This window comes from Hyaena hyaena, unplaced genomic scaffold (genome assembly GCF_003009895.1).
Source record: "Hyaena hyaena isolate Hyena2069 unplaced genomic scaffold, ASM300989v1 scaffold_97, whole genome shotgun sequence".
Taxonomy (NCBI): domain Eukaryota; kingdom Metazoa; phylum Chordata; class Mammalia; order Carnivora; family Hyaenidae; genus Hyaena; species Hyaena hyaena.
In genome coordinates this window covers 1,361,337-1,384,536 of record NW_024080728.1, presented here as the reverse complement: position 1 = coordinate 1,384,536, position 23,200 = coordinate 1,361,337, and the positions used below count along the sequence as shown (strand labels likewise).

Here is a 23,200-nt window from a genome sequence, read left to right as displayed (position 1 = left end):
AATGAACAAATTTTTTTGGTAATTTTAAAATTTCTCATAGTTCAGACTCCCAGCCAACATAAACCTACCCTATGATTACTATTTTGTTCAACAGTTATCAAATTTTATGCATTAACATAGATATCAGAGTAAAATTTCCAAAGAAAAATTTATCTAAGTTATTGATAAATTAATGTCGATTAGCCCTCTGGCCAGCAAAAATGTTTAATTATACTATGGTCCCAGAATAAATACTAATAAAGAGTGTCCTTAACTGTTATACCAAACATCCTCTCTTTACCAGAAACCTCAGCTTTGTATATGATTTCTCTTTCTACCAACAAGCACTATCTTAACAGTAACTGCATTTTCTCAGTTTTATCAAACAGTTCTTATACTAGGAACCTCCACATCCCACTGGCACTGCTTTTAACTAGGCTCTCTACAGACCTTTACTAAATTCCTATATTACGATTTTTTTTTAGCCACCATTAAGTCCTATACAGTATCACCAGAATTACATTATTTAAACAAATCTATTATATTTTTCTATTAAAAGTCAGCCTACCTTCAAATTTTATATAGGATAAAATCTAAAAGACAGCCTACTATATTTGAATCTAGCTGGAACCTACCATATCTCATCAAATCTGAGATGCCATGAATTATATGTTCAAATTTCTCATGGTGATTGGCAAGATACAATCAGTTATAAAATACATGGTAATTTCACAGATGTTAAAATGGGAAGAAACATGCAAATTAAAATCACTGAAATGGGGTACTTGGGTGGCTCAGTTGATTGGGCATCTGACTTTTGGTTTTGGCTCAGGTGGTGATCCCAGGGTCATGGGATCGAGCACATCGGCTCAGTATGGAGCCTGCTTAGGATGCTCTCTCTCCCTCTCCCTCTGCACCTCCCCTGCTCTAATAAAAAAATAAATTAGGGACACCTGGGTGGCTCAGTCAGTTAAGCATCTGACTTTGGCTCAGGTCATGATCTTATGGCTTGTGGGTTCAAGCCCCGCGTCAGGCTCCGTGCTGACAGCTCAGAGCCTGGCGTCTGCTTCAGATTCTGTGCCTCATCTCTCTCTGCCTCTCCCCTGCTCACATTCTGTCTCTCTCTCTCTCAAAAATAAACATTAAAAAAAGTATTTAATAAAAATTAAATTTCTAAAAAAGCACTGAAATACAGTGCCTCTTTAACTTTATTGCTTACCATTCTAATGCGTACAATCTATTTGTTGATTATAACACTTAACTGTTCCCCAAGAAAGACTGACTACAGAGTCCTTCCCCTCCTTCTTTTGCCTAGCAAATCCCCATTCATCTTTTTTAAATTTCTCATATGCCATCTCTTCTAAAAATCTTCTCTGCCCAACTCCTACCAAAAGGTTCTCATGTAAAGCTGTACAAGTTATCCCCTATACAACTCCAGAGAGTGATGTTTACATAATGGATGATAGCTTCTGGAGTTCTGTACTGCTGCCCTTCCTCGCAAAGTTTTATTTATTCTCTCCCCCAGGTTCTGTAAATTCTTTGATAACCTTTTTAATTGATTTTAGGAGTTACTTTTTATTTTATCTTAATTAACTGTTCTCAATCAGCTAGACATAAAAGGTAAAATAAATTTTTAAATCTTAATTTTATTTGTCTTCTCCATGGCTAACATATGAGAATCACAAGGGCTTTGAGCAATTTTTCAATTCTACATTTTGACCTTTTCTATAAACAGACTGCTGCTTTTCTCAGGCTCCCAAAGATCAAGACTGAGTCTGGAGTAAAATTAGATTTTAAAGATGAAATGACAGATCATGAATTCAAAATAGGTTGTAATAAGTTAAAAAAGGAATGCTGTGTTCCCTAGAGCAATCACTAAATTATAATACAATAAAATCCAATAGAGGTTATAAAATGAAAGACTACAATATACGCAACCTAGGGGAAAAAAGGCAGGAAACACAAAACAACATAAAGGATAAATGGAAAACAAAAGGATGGTATACTAAAACCCAACCTAATTATATTAAATGTCAATGGATTAAATACTCCAATTAAAAGGAAAAGATTATCACACTGGATCAAAAAATAAATTAAATGTTATTTATTAGAAATACACTTTAAATATAAAGGCATAGAGAGTTTGAAAATAAAAGACTAAATAGACACACTATGCAAACACTAATTATAAGAAAACTTCAGTGACTATATTAATATCAGGCAAGGTAGATTTTATTTTTTATTAAAGTAAACATGCAATGTTACATTAGTTTCAGGTGTACAACATAGTGATTTGACAACTCTGTACATTATGCTCACAAGTTTAGCTACCATCTGTCTCCATACAATGCTACTACGATACCATTAACTATATTCCCTAAGCTGTATAGACAAGGTAGACTTTAAAACAATGAGTATTACTATATAAGAAGGATTTTATATAAATAAGTCATTTCATCAAGGAAAGAAATGGCTTCAAATACTTAGGGGAAAAAAATTGACAGAAACAAATTAGACAAATGTACAATCTTAATACCCCTCTTTCAGTAACTGGTAAAACACACAAAAATAAGAAAGGACTCATACTATTGGGTATTTATCCTAGAAACATGAGAACTTAGTTGACACAGAAACCTGTACACAAATGTTCATAACAGCTTTATCTGTTATGATAAAGTTAGTAAAGTTAAAAAAAAAAAAATGAGAAACCAAATGTCCTTCAACGAGTAGGTAAACTGTGGTACACCCATACAATGGACTAATGCTTAGTAATAAAAAGAGATGAACTATAATATAATTTGGATGGATCTCAAAGACATATGCTGAGTGCAAATAAAAGCCATATTTACATGTTACATACTGTATGATTCCATTTATATAACACTCTCAAACTGACAAAATTACATTGTTAAAGAATAGATTTGTAGTTGCCAAGGGCTAAGGTTGAGGGGAGGGGATGACCATAAATGGTTAACACAAAATGGAGGGGTTTTTTTTTTGGTGATACAACAGTTTAGTATCTTAACTGTGTTAATGGTTACACTAATCTGGACTTGATAAACTATCACAAATCTATACATCACCACCACCACCACCACACCAATAAAAAACAGTATGTGCAAAAACTGACAACATTCTAGTAATATCTGTAGTCAACTTAATAGCCCTATATCATTAGGGGAAGCTAGGTGAAGAGTGCACATGAACTCTCTGTACTATTTTTGCAGCTTCTTGGGAGTCTCAAAATATTTCAAAAGAGGGGCGCCTGGGTGGCTTAGTCGGTTAAGCGTCTGACTTTCGCTTAGGTCATGATCTCGCGGTTTGTGGGTTTGAGCCCCGCGTCGGGCTCTGTGCTGACAGCCAGCACAGAGCCTGGAGCCTGTTTCAGTCTGTGACTCCCTCTCTCTCTGACCCTCCCCTGCTCACGCTGTCTCTCGATCTCTCTCTCTCCTAGAAATAAATAAAAAATATTAAAAAAAAAATATTTCAAAATAAAGAAAAAGTATATTAAAAGTCTAAAATAACAGGGGTGCCTGGGTGGCTCAGTCAGTTAAACAGCCAACTCTTAATTTCAGCTCAGGTCATGATCTTATGGTTCGTGGGTTCAAGCTCCACATCGGGCTCTGCGCTGGCAGTCCTCTCTCTCTCTCTCTCTCTGCCCCTCCTTCACTCACATTCTCTCTCAAAGTAAATAAATAAACATTCTTTAAAAGTTTAAAATAACAAAAAAGTTTAAAATGCCCTCATCATGACATCATGAGGAATGGCAGATTAAGAGCCTCCAAAAATTGTCTCCTCCATAAAAGCAACAGGAACACTAGCAAAAAAAAATGTCAAAATCAACTTTTCCAGAATCTTAAATATTAACCAAAGGCTTACAATAATCTGGGGGGCATCTTTTAGAAAAGGCCAAATCTCATTTAAAACAGCAAATTCTGTGCCATTTTAACTTGCTCTATTCCTATCCCCCTCTTTCCAGCGCCATGGTAGCTTTAAATAGCAAAAGCCCACACACACAGTGAAAACTAGGAGCCTAGCAGCTACTAGAGGGGTCAGTACAGGGCTGGAGCTCTTTCAAAGCCCTATCTTCAGAGAACTGCTATTACTTAAGCTTCCTGGCAGTTCCCTGAAAAACCCCACTCCTGAGCCTTATTATTTGACCTGACTCAGAGCTTGCCCTGCTCTAACAGCCTTTTCCCCAGGAGCATTTGTCAAAAACAATCAGCAGCAATTGTTTAACGTCCTAGCCATCTGAAGCAGCTGGCATAAACAAGAAGCTAACCAAAAAACTTAAAAGGAAAAGTGGAGACATGAGATATCCACAAAGGGTTCTGAAAAGTTCTGAATATTCCTGAGGACCTAGAAGGCCATATACATGTGCCCAGAGCTGTGGCGTGCTCAAGACCTGAAAAGGTCCCAAGCACTCACCTTTGAACCATGAGCCTCTGCACAAGCAGGAAATAAAGGTTATGGCAGAGTTATAAGCCTACCTGAATATTAAAAGGTATGCCTCAACAAGCACACAGAGCCTCTCATCAGACTGAGAGACAATAACAAGTATTGGCAACAAATGGAAAAAGTGGAATCCTTGTGCATTGTTGGACATGTAAAATGAGCAGCTAGCTTGAAAAAAAGCTGGACAGTTTCTTGAAAAAGTAAACATAAACTTAGCATATGACCCTGCAATTCCACTTCTAAGTATGAGAAATAAAGACACACAACAATAGAAAAACTTATACATGAATGGCAATATTCATAACACTTAAGTGGAAATACAAATATCCATCAAAAGATGGATAAAATGTAGGGTATAGATACTATAGATTATTCAGCCATAAGAAGGAATGAAACACTGATACATGCAACAACATAAATGAACTTTGAAAACATTATACTGGGGGTACCTAGGTGGCTCAGTCAGTTAGGTGTCTGACTTCGGCTCAGGGCATGATCTCATGGTTCGTGGTTTCGAGCCCCGCGTTGGGCTCTGTGCTGACAGCTAGCTCAGAGTCTGGAGACTGTTTCAGATTCTGTATCTCCTTCTCTCTCTGACCCTCCCCTGCTCATGCTCTCTCTCTTTCTCTCTCTCTCTCTCAGAAATAAATAAAACATTTAAAAAAAGAAAGAAAGAAAATATTATACTCAATGAAAGAAGCCAGACACTAACGGTCAAATATTATGATTCCACTTATGAAATGTCCAGAATATGGCAAACCACAAAGACAAAGTAGATTAGTGAATAGCCAGAGGATGGACAGAAGAAATGGAGAGTGATTGCTAACAGGTATGAGGTTTAGTTTTGGGGTGATGAAAATGTTCTGGAATTAGATAGTGGTAATAATGATCATACAACCTTGTAAATATATTAAAAACTACTAAGCTCTACAGTTTAAAATGGTAGATTTTATGGTATGCAAATTATATCTCAATTAAATAACAGCTAATAACAATTAAGTAAACAAAAGAATTAAACTTGACCTAACTGGTATTTATAGAAAACTATACCCAGTAACTACAATATTCATTTATTTAACGAAAAATGTGAACAACATCTACAATGAAAACCTTAAAATTCTACTGACTGAAATTAAAGACTTCGAAAACACATGTAACATTCAGCAAAACAGACTATAAGCTAGGCCATGAAACTAACTTCTAAATGACCTGTGGATTCAAGAAATCACAATAAAAATTAGAAAATAATTTGAATTGAACACACATATCAAAATTTGTATGATGTAGTTAAAGAAGTACTTGGAGAAATCTCATATACGAAATACATATATTAGAAAACAGGAAAGGTTTAAAATCAATGATCTAAACTTCTGACTCAAAACAAAAACAAAACAAACAACAACAACAAAAACCTAGCAAAAGAGCAAATTAACTCCAAAAGAGTAGACGTAAGGAAAAGATGAGAGCAAAATAAGTGAAATAGAAAGCAAAATAGAAGTTTAAATTTAACAAAACCAAAATCTGGGTCTTTGAAAAGATTAATATGATTGGTAAACCCTTACAAGACTGATCCCCTCTACAGGCCATAATAGAATATTAGGGAAATATTATTAGCAACTGTGTAATAACTCAACAAATTAAATTTTCTTAAAAATGCAACTTTCCAAAACTGACACAGGAAAAAAAAAATTGAAAATCTGAATAATTACATATCAGTTAAAGAAACTGAAATTTGTAATTTAAAGTTTTCTACCCTTTTACTCAAAAAATATTCCAGGCCCAGATAGCTTCATTACGGAATTAAATAAAAAACAAAATTACAATAATTAAGGCAGGGCACCAGCATAACAATAGACAAATAGGTCAATGGATCAGAATGGTGAGTCCTGGGGAAAACGTACACCAATTTAATCAACTGATTGAAGACCTTTTTGAGAAACTCTTACCCTATAGAAATAATTTAGTTTTTGATGGATCATAAATAAACCTAAATGTGAAAGCCAAAACTACAAAGCTCCTAGAAGAAAACATAACAGAATAGTTTCACAATTTTGTGACAGGGATAAGGAAAGATTTCTAAGAACACAATAAGTAATAGCTAGCAAATAAATCAAATCAATTAATTTGACTTCATCAAAATTTAAAACTTCTGCTCCCAAAAGATGAAAAGGAATGGCTCAAAATGGGGAGAAAACATCTTCTACATATCAAAGTGTGTTTAAGAGTGTATATGTATATGGGGCACCTGGGTGGCTTAGTCGGTTAAGCATCCGACTTTCGCTTAGGTCATGATCTCGCGGTTCGTGGGTTCGAGCCCCACGTCGGGCTCTGTGCTGACTGCCAGCTCAGAGCCTGGATTTCAGTCTGTGACTCCCTCTCTCTCTGACCCTCCCCTGCTCAAGCTATCTCTCTCTCTGTCCCTCCTAGAAATAAAAAAAAAAAAAATTTTAAAAAAAGAGTGTATATGTATAAAATCTGACAAATAACTTGTATCCAGAATATAAAAACAACTACAAGTCAACAACAAAAAGACAACTGAGTCAAAATATAGGTTAAAGACTTGAAATGACAGTTCAAAAGAAAAGATATGCAAATAGTGTATAATCACAACATTATAAGCCAGCAAGGAACTGCAAACTAAAACACTGTACAATGAAATATTATTACGTACCCACCAGAATGACTAAAATTTTTAAATGCCAAACATTGTTAAGAATATAGAATAACTATGTGGGGATGAGCACTGGGTGTTATGTGGAAACTAATCTGACAATAAACTATTAAAAAAAAAAAAGAATATAGAATAACTGGAAGTCTTATAACACCACTGGTGGGAATGTCAAATGTGTTCAGTTTTCCATTTTAAAAAAAGTTTGGTGGTTTCTGAAGTTAAATAAACATCTATCCTAGAATGCAGCAATTACATACCTAAGCATTTACACAAGTCCAGACAAAGGCTTAAACAAAAATGTCCACAGCAACTTTATTTATAGTAAGCAAAACTTACTATAAAACTAGCAACAACCCAAAGTCCATCAAGAGGGTATCTGTTATTAGTTATGTATAATGGAATATTACTCAGCAGTGAAAAGGAACAAACTACTGATATATACATCAGAATGAATGAATCTCAAAATTATTATTTAACAAAAGTAATCAGATAAAAGTAAAGAGATACAAATACTACACACTATAATTCCACTTATATGAAGTTCTTCAACAGGCAAATCAGTAGCTACTGATAGAAAATGGTTGCCTGGATGCAACTGGAAATAGGATTGATTGAAAAACGGTAAGGAAGATGAACATGTTTTATATATTGACCTGAGTTATATTTATACATATACATATATACGTATATATATTTCTATTCAAAATTCATATGATTTTTATTTTACTGTATGTAAATTTTTTGTTGGCATTTTTTTCACTGGCTGCCAAGTGAACAGACTAGGGAAATATATGTGTCCCTTAAGCTTTGTAAGGCCAATCCTTGCACTTGTATTTTGAATATACCTCCTTGCATACTCAAGAAAATGATCTCTGATACAGTAACTTATTTAATAAAGCTCTTATTTTTTGACAAAAAAATAAAAAATATAGTTTATAGTGTTCTCTACTAATGATACACTTATTTAATAAATCTTTTTGACAAAAAAGAAAAAAAGAAAAAGAAAATTATCTCTTCCCTCTGTCTAGCATCATCTGGGGGTTTTTTTGTTTGTTTGTTTGTTTTTGTTTTTTTTGGGAGGGGTTTTGCTTCTTATGGTATCATTCTTTTCAGCAAACAAATATGTTGAAATTTCAGCCCTTTCCCTCCAAAAAACCCACACATATGTCTTCAACTAACATTAAGTCCCTGCCCCCGTTACAGTAAAAACATTTCTGCAATATTGTCTTTGTTCTATTAAATAGTAAATTCCCTTAATCGAGATTAAATTGTTCATCTTATTTATTTTTTTAGTAACCTCTACACCCAACATGAGTCTTGAGCTCAAACCCCAAGATCAAAAGTGGCATGCTCTTCTAAGTAAGCCAGCCAGGCAGCCCAAAATTATTCATTTTAAATTCAATTTTCAGAAGCACATATATGACAAGGCTAACACTTACAGAGTTATTTAAAGCTTAAGCATTTTTATATGTTATTGTCTTTATTTTTTTATGTTATTGTCTTTAAATCTTCACAATAATCCCATAGGATAGGTATTGCCATTACTCTGTTCAACAGAAACAAGAGGTTCAAAAGTTAGACAACAAATAAATCCTTCCCAACTTCAAATCATATGCTTTCATGTTTAAAATACTAGATTTAGATATCCAGAACTCTCACTACAATAAAAATACTTGACATCCAATGTTTTTATCCAAAATAAAAAAACATCCAAATATAGCCCCCAAAAAGGATAATATTCCATTACTGTATGGGCCTATTTCAAATAACATTTCAATGACCAAAATCTACTACAACAAAATTATTACAGTGTATAAGTAGATAATTTATCACCCAAACAGGACACCTTTGAAAATAAAGGAAAAGCTATTAATAATTATGCCAGGATAACTAGCATGATCCAGGACTGTCCTGGGCAAACTGGGACATATGGTCACCCTATTTATAAGCTAGCTTTGTTTTTTTGAAAATCCATACTTATGTTTTATTATAGCATTTTTAAAATAATTTAAAACTGAGTAGGTATGAAGAGTTAAAGACATGTTAAAGAATGTTAACAATGTTACAGGAAAGGGTTAACATTCAAACAGTCTAGGCAATCATTATGGTTCCCTTTTATCTTTGACATTTCTTAATGTAGCAATACTGTGGCTGAAAAGATTTGTAGTTAGAAAACCTTGTATGCTTTTTCAAACAAAGATGACCTATTTACAAATATGAGCATTAACAACTGACAACACTGCACAGTTCTATAAGAGAAGGATTTCTGTTTTAGTTCTTCAGAATATTTCATAAATGAGACAATTTCATTTTATTTTAAAAGCTCACTTGTCTCAATAAGAAGTCCTATAGCATTAAAAAAAAGTTTATGTAAATCTGAAATTTATAATTCTTATAAAAGACACAAGTCCTGCAATGAATTTGAAAATTCTATTTAAAGGCTCCAAAGAAACTAACTCAACAAAGTAAGGAAGTTTCAATCTTAGCCAGATTTTAGTCTCCAAATGAATGTTCGCCATCTGAGTGGCTTGGCAGATTCTACTGGACGCATCTCAAAAGACTTGAGTGTTAGGAGAAAAATACCATAGGACCCAACCCACAGCCCACATAAATTTTCCAATGTAGGCCTAACCCACAAAAGTGCTTCCAGAATCATCATGTAGGGCACAGTCATGTCAGGTCCCAGAATAGACCAAATCTGACCTGTATAGGCAGGCCAAAGCATAGGGTTCCTCAGCTCTACAGCAATCATTCTCCCTGTCTCCCTCATTTTCCTAGTCTTCCTTGGCACAAAATCAAGCTCTAAGGAATGCCCAAAACCAGACTAGACACTGATGTTAGGAAAACAAGGCAATATTCATAGCAGTATTTTGAAACAGTATTGCTCAGTGAAAAGTACATAAAGTAGGAGTCGGAAAATCTAAGTTCGATCCTAAGCTCCACCACTCCCTAACTAGGACATATCCCTCATTTGGGACCTCAAAGTCCAGTATAGAGAAAAAGGAAAAGGTAAAATGCCCTCTAAGATTCTCATCTAGTCCTGACACTCTACATTTTCCTATGTCTCCAGAATTTAACTCAAGCATCAACATTCCTATCGGGCCAATTAAAAATAACAAAAGCAACAATTTATTAGATATGTTCTATCATTTCCCAAATAAAGCCCAGCTGGAATCTGATACATATAACAAAAGACAAACATTATTCTTCAGGGATAACTGGTGTTAGAGGCTATAAATATAGACTCTTTATCAGCAATGATGTAGTAGAGTAGAATACAAATATTAAGTCAAAGAAACAGTATCTCCACCAAGTTCATTCAAAGATCTTAAGTTTTTTTTTAAAAATGCTTTTAATTTGGGGTTCCTGGGTGGATCTGTCAGTTGAGTGTCCAACTCTTGATTTTGGCTCAGGTCATGATCTCACAGTTTATGGGATCAAGCCCCACATCGGGCTCCATGCTGACAGCATGGAGCCTGCTTGGGATTCTCTATCTCCCTCCCCCTCTCTCTGCCCAACCCTCACTCAGGCTTTCTCTCTCTCAAAATAAATAAATAAACTTTAAAAACGCTTTTATTGTTAGGGCCCCTGGGTGGCTCAGTCAGTTGAGTGTCCAACTTCAGCCCAGGTTGTGATCTCGCAGCTCATGAGTTCAAGCCCCTCATCAGGCTCTGTGCTGACAGTTCACAGCCTGGAACCTGCTGCAGACTCTGTGTCTCCCTCTCTCGCTGCCTCCTCTACTCACACTCTGTCTCTTTCTCATAAATAAATAAATATTTTAAAAAGTTTTTTTAATTTAAATCATTCTTTATAGTTGAATGCTTTTTTAATTTAAAGCATTCCTCATAGTTGAATGCTACACTATAAAGGGCATTGAACCAGGTGTCTAGAGATCGGGATTCTAGTTCAAGATGTGCAACTATTTGTGTGAGCTTAAACAAATCTCAACATCTCTCAGCTTTAGTTTCTCAAAATATATAATAAGCAAATTAAATAGGTTAGTTTGCTTTCTATTTAGTATTTTTAAAATTTAAACAATTTTTCTCAGATAACACCATTCTCTAGAAGATTCAAATTGCTTTAATGAGAGAACACTGCATTTATAAAATGCCCTAAAATTTAAAAGCACTTTCATACCTACCCAACAACACTGTGGGATACCTATTAGTATCAGCATCACTGAGTATTTCATTGAACCAATGTTCAGAGAAGAAAGGAAAATCATTTAACTCAAAAAAATGACTCCCAGAACCCAGGTATGCTGACCACTCATCCTCATTGGTTTTCAATCTTATATTCCGTCATTGCAAAGAGCTACATAACACTGCATTTAGCAATAATTAAGTGTGGTATAAAAAACATTGTACATAAACTCAGATTTAGATAATTTGTGACCTCAATCACTCTTCTCACCAGTAAAAGCCAGTCAATAATACCTATCTTTTGGGCTACTGTCAGACTAGGTACAAAATGGGAACAAGCCTAATATCATGATTGTGAAAACTAAAGCTGACAAAATTGCACTGAATGAAGTTCTCAGGTGGAAAGTGATTGGTGTCTGTAGGATGCTCATGTAAACTCATGTAAAACTGCCCCTACATACATAGAGTTGCTTCAACTTCAGTAGTCTCCCTGCCTACTCCTAAGTTCTAGGTTATCAAGTTCCCTAAAGGACTAGAACAAAGCAAAAAGAGTTACTATAATTGTCTCTCACAATACTTGACAATTTTTGTTCATAGAAGCAGCTTCTTCAGGTAGTATATTGCTTCTATAGTAGTTTCTACAGTATACATTTTAAGTAGTATATTGTTTCTATAAAAGCATCATGCAGTGCACTAGATCACGGACGTCTGATGTCAATTCCTAAGTGCCACTAAATGATTTTGTACAAGGCACTCAACTTCTCTTGGTCTGTTTCCTAAGGTGTAAATGTGGTATCTGGTTTCGATAACACCTAAAAAAAACTTTTTTTGAGTCATCACTATAGTTCACGACTATATAAAGTGCAACCAACATCTGAAGAAACAAGCATAAATTTAACTATTAGCAGTTATCAATCCTTCCATAAGTCAAGTAAGGCTGATGTCAACCTTTAATTCAGTCTTGTGAACACAACCATTCAACCTCTACATTAAAACATGCATCCTGTTGTCACTTGCCAACAGAAGCTTTAGATTTGTGTGTCTCCACTGAGAGTAGCCAGAAGACAATGGTGAATTAAAATTTAGTCCACATAAGAACTTTTCTATGCTTAACATAGAAAGTATTTGACCCACACTCCTAAGTAGCAGCGAAGTGGGAATGGGGTGATGGGGGATTAACTTGTTTTGACAGCATAATGTTAATACATCTTAAAATACTGTTAGCATTAAAAGCTAGATTCTTGTGTACCAATATAACCTACAGTGAAACCTTTCCATGTGGGTCTCCAAGTTTTAGCACCTGAATTTCCTCTTCTGCATAATGAGGTAAGTACTCTTTGTCCATGTTGGTATAAAATTATACAATTAAAAAAACTGTATTCCAGTTCAGCACAGTTGCATCTTACCTTATCTTACCTGAAGTAGGTTCTCAAGTCATCTCTTAAATACTGTGTAGTTCAAACTCACTACTGAGAAACCTTTAAATCACCAGGGCTTAGTCTGCCGGAAGCTCAAAGACCAGAAGTTAATTTATTTTATTCTCTTCACATCTGTGCTAGGGCCTCCCTTTCTCTGGGACAACGAATGCCAAGGTCTACTTTAAAAGAGGCAGTTCAGAACACTGGGTAAATAAGGCAATTTATCTCATTTTATAAGTAGTCACATTAGCATAGTTAAACATTCAGTTAATGCTACCTACAGAAAGTGGAGTGGCCCATTAATCCGTCACCATTAACAAAAACAAAAACAAAAGAAACAAAACAAAAAAGAGTAAGAAGAAAAAAAGGAAGAAAAGAAGAAAAGAAACAGAAAGAAACCGTCACAACTTCGGAAGAGCGATTGGGGGTTAACCTTCTGTTCACCGCTCTCGATATAAACCTACTATCTCACAAAAGTCATTTCACTTGTGATTTTCAGAAAAAAGTAGGTAAACAGATGGTACCCGGGGGACCAGAGTACTAAGTCCAGTCATAAGCAAACATGTTAAGGACACAAATTTCACAACTTAGGGGCAATCTACCTGCATCAAAGAAGGGCCAAAATATGCAGGTCCACCCATGGCCACCAGCGAAGTTGTCAGAACGCATGACTTGCAGGCATAGTTACACGCGGTGCACGTCACACTTCCTCAGGCGCTGGGTCACCCCTGGGGAGGAAGGTTAGCTACCTTTTTTTTCATGAGAAATCCTACACACACAAGCAAGCTTCAGACCCCGGCATCTGGAAGAGGGTCACCTCAGCGGTGCGGCTACTTACAGGGCTCCGCCATGTGTCAGAGACCCAAAAACTTCTGAGAGCAGAAATGACCAAACGAAAAGTGCAGAGAGAAGCTCCAGCGTGAGGGAGACCCGTGCCACGGGGAGGCTCCAGACCACACAAGAGAAGAGGCAACAGTTCTCGGCAGTCGGGAGGCTAATGACCAGCAGCCGAGCACTTTAGGCTGCCGCCCTCTCTCATTACCTGACGGACGTCATGGCTTCACCTTCCAGCCCCACGCACCAGCGCTCGCGTTTGATGCTCTGCGTCTGCACGGGCAGCGGCTGCAGCAGCAGGTACCACGGCAACTGCTCCTCTGCTCTGGCACTCGGCGACCGGGAGCGCGTCCTCACACACCCCGCACGCCGCCGGCCCCCGCCGAGACAGCCCCACACGCTGATTGGCCGCGCCGGGAGGAGGCGGGCGCTCCGCCCCCGGCCGGCTGGCGGCCGGAGATGAGCCCCGGCGCCTCCGGCCAAGGCAAGCCACCCGCGTGGTCTCGTGCCAGCTCCCTGGCCCGCTGGCTAGCCGTGTGGCTAGCGGGCGCGGTGGCCATTTTGAGTCTTGGTAACAGCGTTCCCCCTATACCCGGTTTATGGGGCATGAGGTTAGGCGCCCGCCTCAAAAATGGCCGCCCCAACTGGCAACCAGCTTGTCAGTCACATGGCCACGGTCTACCTCTGCAAGCTCAGGTCGCTTTAACGGGACTTGGGACAGGGACGCTGTCAGGGCAATCTTCGGGAATGGGGTTTAACAGCCTGGAAAACCCATCTGCAGAAAAAAAGCAGCAACCTCCTGGGAAACCTAAGCCCAACCTCCTGGGAAACCTAAACCCGGGGAAAATCGAATACGTGGCAACTCGAATGTGTGGCAACAGCAGCATGATGTGTTAAATTCGAACTCGCATCCTTTAAGAATCAGGTGCTGAGTCCAGCGGTCCCCAAACGTTCTCGGACCTTAGAAACACTTAGAACGGCATAGTTAATACAGAAGTGTCCAGGACCCACTTTAAACTTTGTGCATCAGAATCTAGAAGGGTGGGGTCCAGATACTGGTATTTTTAGCAAGTCGCAGGGTAATCCAGTAGATATACAAAGTTTTAAAGCCTCTGGGCCAAATTAGCCTACTCCTACTATACTGCTTGCCACACTTAACTGTCAGATTACCACAATTTTCTGAAAAGCATGCAGAATTCTGAAGCAAACAACTAATGCCACGGAGGCGGGGGCGAAATTGTAAGGACTCTGACTCCCGGGCCCTTAACCTTGCAATTTAGTGGGGCTAAAGAGTTAAGAAACTGATTCTGAACCACTAATAAAAGACCGGTAAATTTCAACTGCTATAAGGATCGGAGGGAAGTAAAATCAACACAGGCTTTATGACCTAAATAGCTTTTCTTTATTCCCTCTTCATTCTCTGTGAAGTTACATTTTTATCAACTCACTACAGCCTCCAATGGCATTCACTTACTAACCATATAGGATGTGATCAAGGCCATAGGTCTAACTGAAATCAGAAATCAGTTACATGAGAAACACAGTCCAACAACATGTGATACTGAAAGTGCCCAATGTGACAGAAAGAAATGAATTTTTTATTTTATTTAAGTTTAATTAGTTTAAATTTTAAAACCAAAGCAATGTAAAATATTTTCCATTAAACACATTTTGTTTTCATTGGACTACATTTCACTTTTTAGCTGTTGAAAATTTAGCACCCAAATTGAGACACTGTAAATACAAAATACATACCAAATTTTTCAAGACTTAGTACAAAAAAATATATTAAATATTTCAGTAATAATATTTATACTGATTACATGTTACAATAATATTTTGCTTTACTGGGTTAAATACAATATGTTAAGATTAATACCAACTGTTTCTTTTTTACATTTTTAATGTGGCAGCTAGAAAACTTCAAATTATATGCATCTTGCATTATATTTCTACTGGATATTGCTGTTCTACTAAGTCAGATTTCCTTCTTTTCTTACCTATCATTGCCCCTCTGACAGAATAATTTTTTATGTTCACAAAATGAAATCAGACCAATTTATTCAGATCTGTGGTTCCTTGCTAACCATCTAAAATATCAAATATTTCAAAAGACTTCAAGTTTTATTCAAAAATGCTTTTTTAAGGCATTGTTCTCTTTAATTTGGGAAATGCCTATCCAGAATGAACCCATGGACTATAAATCTGGTGTGTTTAGTCCAGGACCAAAGGCTTTTAAAACCAGAATTATGCTTGGCGGACTCAGACTTTGACCAAATGTCCACAAACAGAACAAATCAGTTGTTCCTCTGGATTAAACAAGATCTGAATCAAAGAGGCAACAGAATAGCAATTTAAAGTGGAAAATGTTGATAGCCCACATGAACTAAAGTCAAATCAAAACCAAGAATAATCCTTAAAAAGGATATCAAAACCTCAATGTAATTTTTATATACGATGTAGTATAGTGCTACTTTAATATGCATACACATCACTTCATGTGTAATAAAATAAAGAATTTGGGAGTGCCAGGGTGGCTGAGTCGGTTAAGCGTCTGACTTCGGCTCAGATCATAATCTCACGGCTTGTGAGTTCAAGCCCTGCGTCAGGCTCTTTGTTTACAGCTAGCTCAGAGCCTGGAGCCCGTCTTCAGATCCTGTGTCTTCTTCTCTCTATGTCCATCCCCTGCTCACGCAGTCTCTCTCTCTCTCAAAAATAAAACATTTAACAATTTTTTAAAAAAGGTTTGACTCAATAGGTCTTGTAGCCAAGATTTTGCCAGCTCTTTATGCATTCACATTTCATCAAATGCTTTTAGTATTTGGGCCATGTTAAGTACAAAGGTTGTAAAGGTAGCAAGACAGACAAAGTTTGGAACCCCTGCTTGACTCCCTACTAGCTGCATGACGCTGGACTGGTTCTTAACCTACCTGTCCCTCAGTTTACCCACTACATGTTTTTCAGGGCATTGTGAAAATTAAAACTTAATTCATCTATTAGAGTCCTTGGCACATGGTTAAGTACTCCTTTGTTGTAATCACACTGGTTAATGACATAAAAGCTAATATGAACTTAACTCTATGAAAAATAAAATGCACTTTTCCTCATGCCTAAAATACTCAGCAAATCCCACTTTTGATTTTTAACAATAAAGTTTTTTTAAATATTAATTTTCTTAAATTTCTAGACTTGAAATTTTATTTTTTAACAAATGTACTAAATTCTGTACCATTAAGGAAAGATAAGGGTCTGCAATATTCAAATCTTTAATCAAAGTAAAGCTACATCACATCCTCTTCATCTAACAATCAAAAATTTAAATGTTTTTTACTTACAATCAGTCTATGCAACTTTCAAAAAGTTTCTTTTAAAACGTATTTAGGTACCAGTTCGTTTCAGCAGGTATAGACATAAAAATGTTACTTCAGCAAACAGGGCTCCTGTGTGATTGTTCTTTCAGAGTCAATAAGGTAGGGACAAAAGTAAAAACAAGTGTTTCCAGGCAAAAGCAGAAGTTCTCTTTATTTCTATCGTAAGCCTTTCAATCTTTTTCTAATCTTTCCCTACCCTCTCTTCCACCCAGCCTTTCCCATCTCTCCCCCATCCCCCTACCCCCACCTCACACACAGCTACTGAGTAACTATTATTTAAACTTCTTTGATCAATTTTTTTTTAAGTAGGCGTCAAGCCCTGCACTGAGCCCAGTGCAGGGCTTGAACTCACCACCCTGAGATACAGACCCTAGAAGAGATCAAGAGTCGGATACTTAACTGACTAAGCCACCCAGGTGGCCCTAATCAACTTTTTAAGTAACTTATTTCAACTGTATTCTTTTCACTTTAGGAAAGAAGTGGCCAACTGAAATTTCTAACCTTCACTAACCTTACAATTTAAATAGCTGCATCAATAAATAGTTGCATCAAGATAAGTGGGTCAGAACAGTTTGCTTTTGGAAAGATAGGTAAGTCAATACTCTATTTTACTTAACCATGTGGTTAGTCAACCACTGTAAAAGCAAACAGATAACTACCCCCAAATAGCTAAGTGTCTCCAAGCAGCATAAACAAATACAGTATGTAGACCCACCCTACAAAATTTTTTCAAAAAATGCTTCAAACCTCAAAATAATAGCAAAGTTATCTTCAAACACAACCAGTTTGTTGTTAAGGGTGCAATAAAACAAGCACTTTCATACATTGCTAGTGGGAGTATAAATTAGTACATTTCTAGAAAGCATTTTGGCAGTATGTGTCATCAATTCCTTTTTGAGGCAATCATAAATAAAATAGAACAATGTGAACAAATATGTGTACACCCAGTTATTCATTTCAGCATTAGTAACAGAAAAAATTTATGATATTCTAAATAACCAAAAATTGGGTAATGGTTAAATAAATTACAGTAGAGTGTTATGGAGCTATTGCAAAATGTTTTCACAGGCACTTTTAAAAATTTACTTTGAGAGACAGAGAGAGAGTGTGTGTACACCCTTAAGCAAAGGAGGGCAGAGAGAAAGGGAGAGAATACCAAGCAGGCTCCAAGCTGTGAGCACAAAGCCTGACATGGGACTGGAACTCATGTACCATGGAGATCGTGTCCTGAGCTGAAATCAGGAGTCAGACAAAACCGAATGAGCCACTGAGGCACCCCTCATAGGCTTTTTAAGCCTACGAAAATACTCATGATATATTAAATTTCTGAAAAAGCAAAATAAGAAAAAGAATGTAAAGTATGATCTTGACCATGTTAAAAAAAATCATGCCATTATGCAAAGAAAAGATTGGAAAGAAATATACCAACATCTATCTCATTATGGGTTTCTCTGGAGAGTGGGATTATGTGTAATCTTTACTTTCTTTTTCATTCTGATCTGGCTTATAAGCTTTCTATTATATATTGGTTTTATTAAAGTACATTTTTGTAATTATTGTTAAATTTTAATTATCTTTCTGAAATGGTTTACAAATTCACAACTCATTCTTTCTGCTTTCTAAAATGTATTTTTTAAATCACAACACATCACAACTACCCTTATTTTTAGAGGAACTAGGATTACTCTCATTTTTATTATTTAAAACAGGAATAACAAAAATGTCCTTATGATTTTAATTTTAAATCTTAACTTGACAAAAGTTAAAAGCATAAATACCACTTTTAGAGCTCTGCATAGCCCTTATGAGGCCAGCTATCACAACACTGAATGTGGAATGCCTTCCCTGAATATTACTTAAAAATACATCTCCTCATTTAATATAAATTAAAATGCTAATAAAATAATACTTCTAAAACAAAGTATATCCTACTTCAGAAAGTGAAATTTCTTAAGACTTGTCTCCTAAAAATTAGCAGTATGCTATAGCATAAATTTCAGGAGCCTGGGGAAAAGGAGGTGGGAATTCTAATCCTGGACCTAACAAAAAACGGTATAACCTTCAACCATCAGTTTTCTTATCTGAAACACAAGGGAAGTTGTCCCTTTCAGTTCTTATTGGCCAACAAAAGAAAAAATGTTCACTTGTGTCTCAATACAACTACGGTTGTTTTTTAAAGAGTTGATCAATTTAATGCAATTTTAGTTAGCTTTTGTTAAGGACAAGATTATTCCCACAAACACTGCTAAATGTATTAACTCTTTTCCCCAAAAGACATTATATATAAAAGGTCTACTATTTTTATTTTCTTTTAATGATTATCTGTAGATCATGTCACATTTCACTTTAACATCTTTAAATGGAACCTGATGATTTATTTCCCAGGAGAATTTGAAGAATAACATTTGATTGATTGAACTTTATTTAGTAAGAATTCTTAGCAAATCTCCCTCCCAGGAACACCTACACAGTGCTGCTTTATTTCCAGTGAACTACAAATCTCTGAAACTCAAAAAAAACTTCCAATCTAACAGTAGAGGGTAACAATGCTACCCAATAATTTATGCTGATAAGAACACATTTTTTAAATTATATAACTGAATATCAATACCATTTCATTAAAGAAAGGGCATTTTAACATAAAGATGTATGAAACACATCACAAAATTAAGAACAACTCTTCCCAAAGTACTGTTAGAATCTTATAAAATATACTTTCTACAGAATAGATTTGTCTTGGGCACCTGGGTAGCTCAGGAGATTAAGTGACTAACTCTTGGTTTCAGCTCAGGTCATGATCTCAGGGTTGTGAGAGCTCCAAGTCTGTCTGTCCAGCTCTGGGCTGAGCATGGAACCTGCTTGAGATTCTCTCTCTCTCTCTCTCTCTCTCTCTCTCTATTTCTCTCTCTCACTCTGCCCCTCCCCTGTTCGTGCTCTAGCTCTCAAAAAAAAAAAAAAAAAAAAACACAACAACAACAACACCAGATTGTTCTCATTTTTATTTCACTACAAGATTTGGTCTATGGTACTTACAAAAAAAGCTTTTTTAAAAAAATATTTTATTTTGGGGGCACTTGGGTGGCTCAGCTGGTTAAGCATCCCACTTCAGCTCAGGTCATGATCTTGTGGTTCATGAGTTGGAGCCCCACGTCAGGCTCTGTGCTGACTGATCAGAGCCTGGAGTCTGAGCCTGGAGTATGCTTCAGATTCTATGTCTCCCTCTTTGCCCCTCTCCTACTCACACTCCGTGTGTGTGTCTCTCTCTCTCTCTCAAAAATATATAAACTTTTTTTAATTAAAAAAATTTTATTTTTAAGTAATCTCTATTTCCTATCTGGGGCTCTAACTCACAACCCTGAGACCAAGAGTCCCAAGCTCTACCGACTGAGCTAGCCAAGTGCTTTGGAACTATTCACTCATTAACTCAACAACTATCTACTGAGTACCTACTCAACTGCTCAAGACACTAGAGATTCACCTACAATCGAGAACATGAACTGTCCTAACATTCCAGTGAGGGGATATGGATGAATAATCAAACAAGTAAGAACATCAAATGATCATAAGTGCTATGCAGAGAATTAAAACCAGCCGATCAATGTACAGAAAGGCTCCTTTGGGTGGTCAGGGAAAGCTTCCAGCAGGAGAGAACTGAATAACAAGACAAAGCCAGTTGGAAGAAGGCGTAGACCAATATGAAAAAAGGCAAGGGAGAGAAGAAATGTTTGTGGTCAGAGCAAAAAGCAGATCATCTTAGCTTTTGTAACCCTAAGAAGTTTTGATTTTGTTATAAGAATGACAGGAAACCACTATAATTAAGATTTAAATAGATGAATAACATGACCTGAGGTTGTTTTCTTTTTCTTTTTTTTTTTTAATATTTTTATTTATTTCTAGGAGAGAGAGAGAGACAGCGTGAGCAGGGCAGGGTCAGAGAGAGAGGGAGACACAGACTCTGAAATAGGCTCCAGGCTCCGAGCTGACAGTCAGCACAGAGCCCGACACAGGGCTCGAACCCATGAACCGCGAGATCACGACCTAAGCAAAAGTCGGACGCTTAACCGACTAAACCACCCAGGCGCCCCGACCTGAGGTTGTTTTCAACAATCACCCTTGGTTATTGTGTAGAAAATGGACTACAGGAAGAGTAATTAAGTTTTAAATAGATGAATAACATGTTCTGACTTTGTTTTCAAAAATCACCTTCAGTTATTGTGTAAAGAATGGACTACAGGATGAACATGAAAGCAGAAAAACCAAATTAGAAGCCTATTATAATAATACAGACGACAAATAACAGTGGTAGACATAAAATAAGATGAACATTTTCTTTTTTTTTTTTTTAATGTTTACTTATTTTTGAGAGACAGAGACAGAGTGGTAGAGAAAGAGAGAGAGACACAGAATCCGAAGCAGGCTCCAGGCTCTGAGCTGTCAGCACAGAGCCCAACACAGGGCTCAAACTCACTAAAGGAGAGATCATGACCCAAGCTGAAATCAGTCAGACACTTAATTAACTGAGCCACCCAGGCACCTCTCTAACATTTTCTTTTATTCAACGTTTTTGTTTTCTTTACTGAAGGGTAGGGTGGGGGTGGGGGACAGAAGCAGATTTCTCACTCATTTTGGTTTTGAGAAAAACATAACAACCTCAGACTGCCTCTATGTGAAGGAAGTTATTAAATCCAAATGTAATCATCAGACATTGTAAGAAGGCAGTTCCTTTTGCATGCCAAATAGACATTTTAGGTAGTATTTAGGTAACAAACTTGAGACTTCACAGAAATAATTGAACCTTAAATCATTTCTTCAGGGGCGCCTGGGTGGCTTAGTCGGTTAAGCGTCCGACTTTCACTTAGGTCATGATCTCGCGGTTCGTGGGTTCGAGCCCCGCGTCGGGCTCTGTGCTGACTGCCAGCTCAGAGCCTGGAGCCTGTTTCAGTCTGTGACTCCCTCTCTCTCTGACCCTCCCCTGCTCACGCTGTCTCTCTCTCTCTCCTAGAAATAAATAAAACATTAAAAAAAAAATTTAAAAAAAAAAAAAAAAAATCATTTCTTCAAACACCTAAAATAATCAGTATTCATGGAAAAATAATATACATAAATTCTAAACTTTGAAACCAAAAATAGACTTAAAATATTTTCCAATGAGGAGGGGAAGACTATTAAAAGTAATTATCTTTCAAAGGGCAATAACAGAACTAAAAACTTGGGAATATAATTCAGTCATGTTTTTCAAAATTATTTTACCATAATTATGGCAGATTTAAAATGGCCTCAATTTCTTAGAGACAAAAATCTATGCCTCCTCCCCTTGAATTTGGGCTACCTTACGATTCTTTTGACCCAATAGGATATATGAAGTAATGCTATAACAGATTCCAGACTAGCCTTAAGAGGACTACCTGCTCCTGTCATGGTCTCTTAGAGCCCTGAACTGCCAGGTAAGAAGCCCACCTAAGAGGCTGAAGAAACCACATGGAGAGGCTCACAAACTACACAAAGAAGATGAGAAGCAGGGTTAAGCCATGTGAGTAAAAAGCATCAAGCATATGAGTAAGAACAAACTGAACACCACAGACCAGACCTGTGGTCAGCTAAATACCTCCAAGTGAAGCCTTGTCAACCACATGGAGCAGAAGAATCAACCAGTCAAACCACGTCTGAATTCCTGACCCACAAAAGCATGAACTCATAAAATGGCTGTTATTTTAAGCCACTAAATTTTGGGATAGAAAACCAAACTCACTGTGAAAAATATATTTTGTATTGCAACCTAGTATATACTATACTTAAACCTAACTGAACAATGTTTCACAAAGCAATACTTAACACTTCCCATACATATTCAATGCAGTGATACTTTCTATTCTATTCTCCTTTTATAAAATACCAGTTGTGCTACAACTAAATTGATTCATGATGTTGTTTGAAAAGCATTTTAATCTACTATGCTACTCACTTCACAGGTACATATACAAAGCTAGACAAAAACATTACTAGGACCCAGTTCCTAACAAGTTTCTCACAAACCCACACAGCTCAGGGCTGAGGGAAAAGCTGAAAAGATGCGGTGTCTGAAGATGGAGATTATATAGAAATCAGAAACAGCTAAGAGGAATTGAGCCTTTTACTTTTTTATAACTTTCTTTTACCCACCCCCCCTTCCTGTTCACAGAGCTATATTTACCTCCCCCACTTCCTTTTCCTGATTATCAAGCATTATGAAATAGAAGTTTTTAAATATCATTTGAATTTAATGAAATGTTGTAGTCTTATTCTTTTTTTTTTTTAATTTTTATTTTATTTCTAGGAGAGAGAGAGAGAGAG

The 23,200-nt window shown here is 36.7% G+C and overlaps 1 protein-coding gene across 4 annotated transcripts in view; it reads right to left on the bottom strand.

Annotated features, from left to right (window-relative positions):
- ADK (adenosine kinase) overlaps positions 1 to 23,200 on the bottom strand; it is a 507,420-nt gene that overhangs the window by 469,217 nt on the left and 15,003 nt on the right. The window contains exon 1 of one of the 4 annotated variants that reach the window (XM_039235194.1): positions 13,708 to 13,865. The exons of 2 other annotated variants lie outside the window; for them this stretch is intronic. In XM_039235194.1, the coding sequence (XP_039091125.1) occupies positions 13,708 to 13,721 (14 nt within the window). In that variant the 5' untranslated portion in view covers positions 13,722 to 13,865. Of the gene's footprint in view, positions 1 to 13,267; positions 13,315 to 13,707; positions 13,866 to 23,200 lie in introns of those variants that run through there. One more of the 4 variants, XM_039235196.1, reaches the window with a different exon arrangement.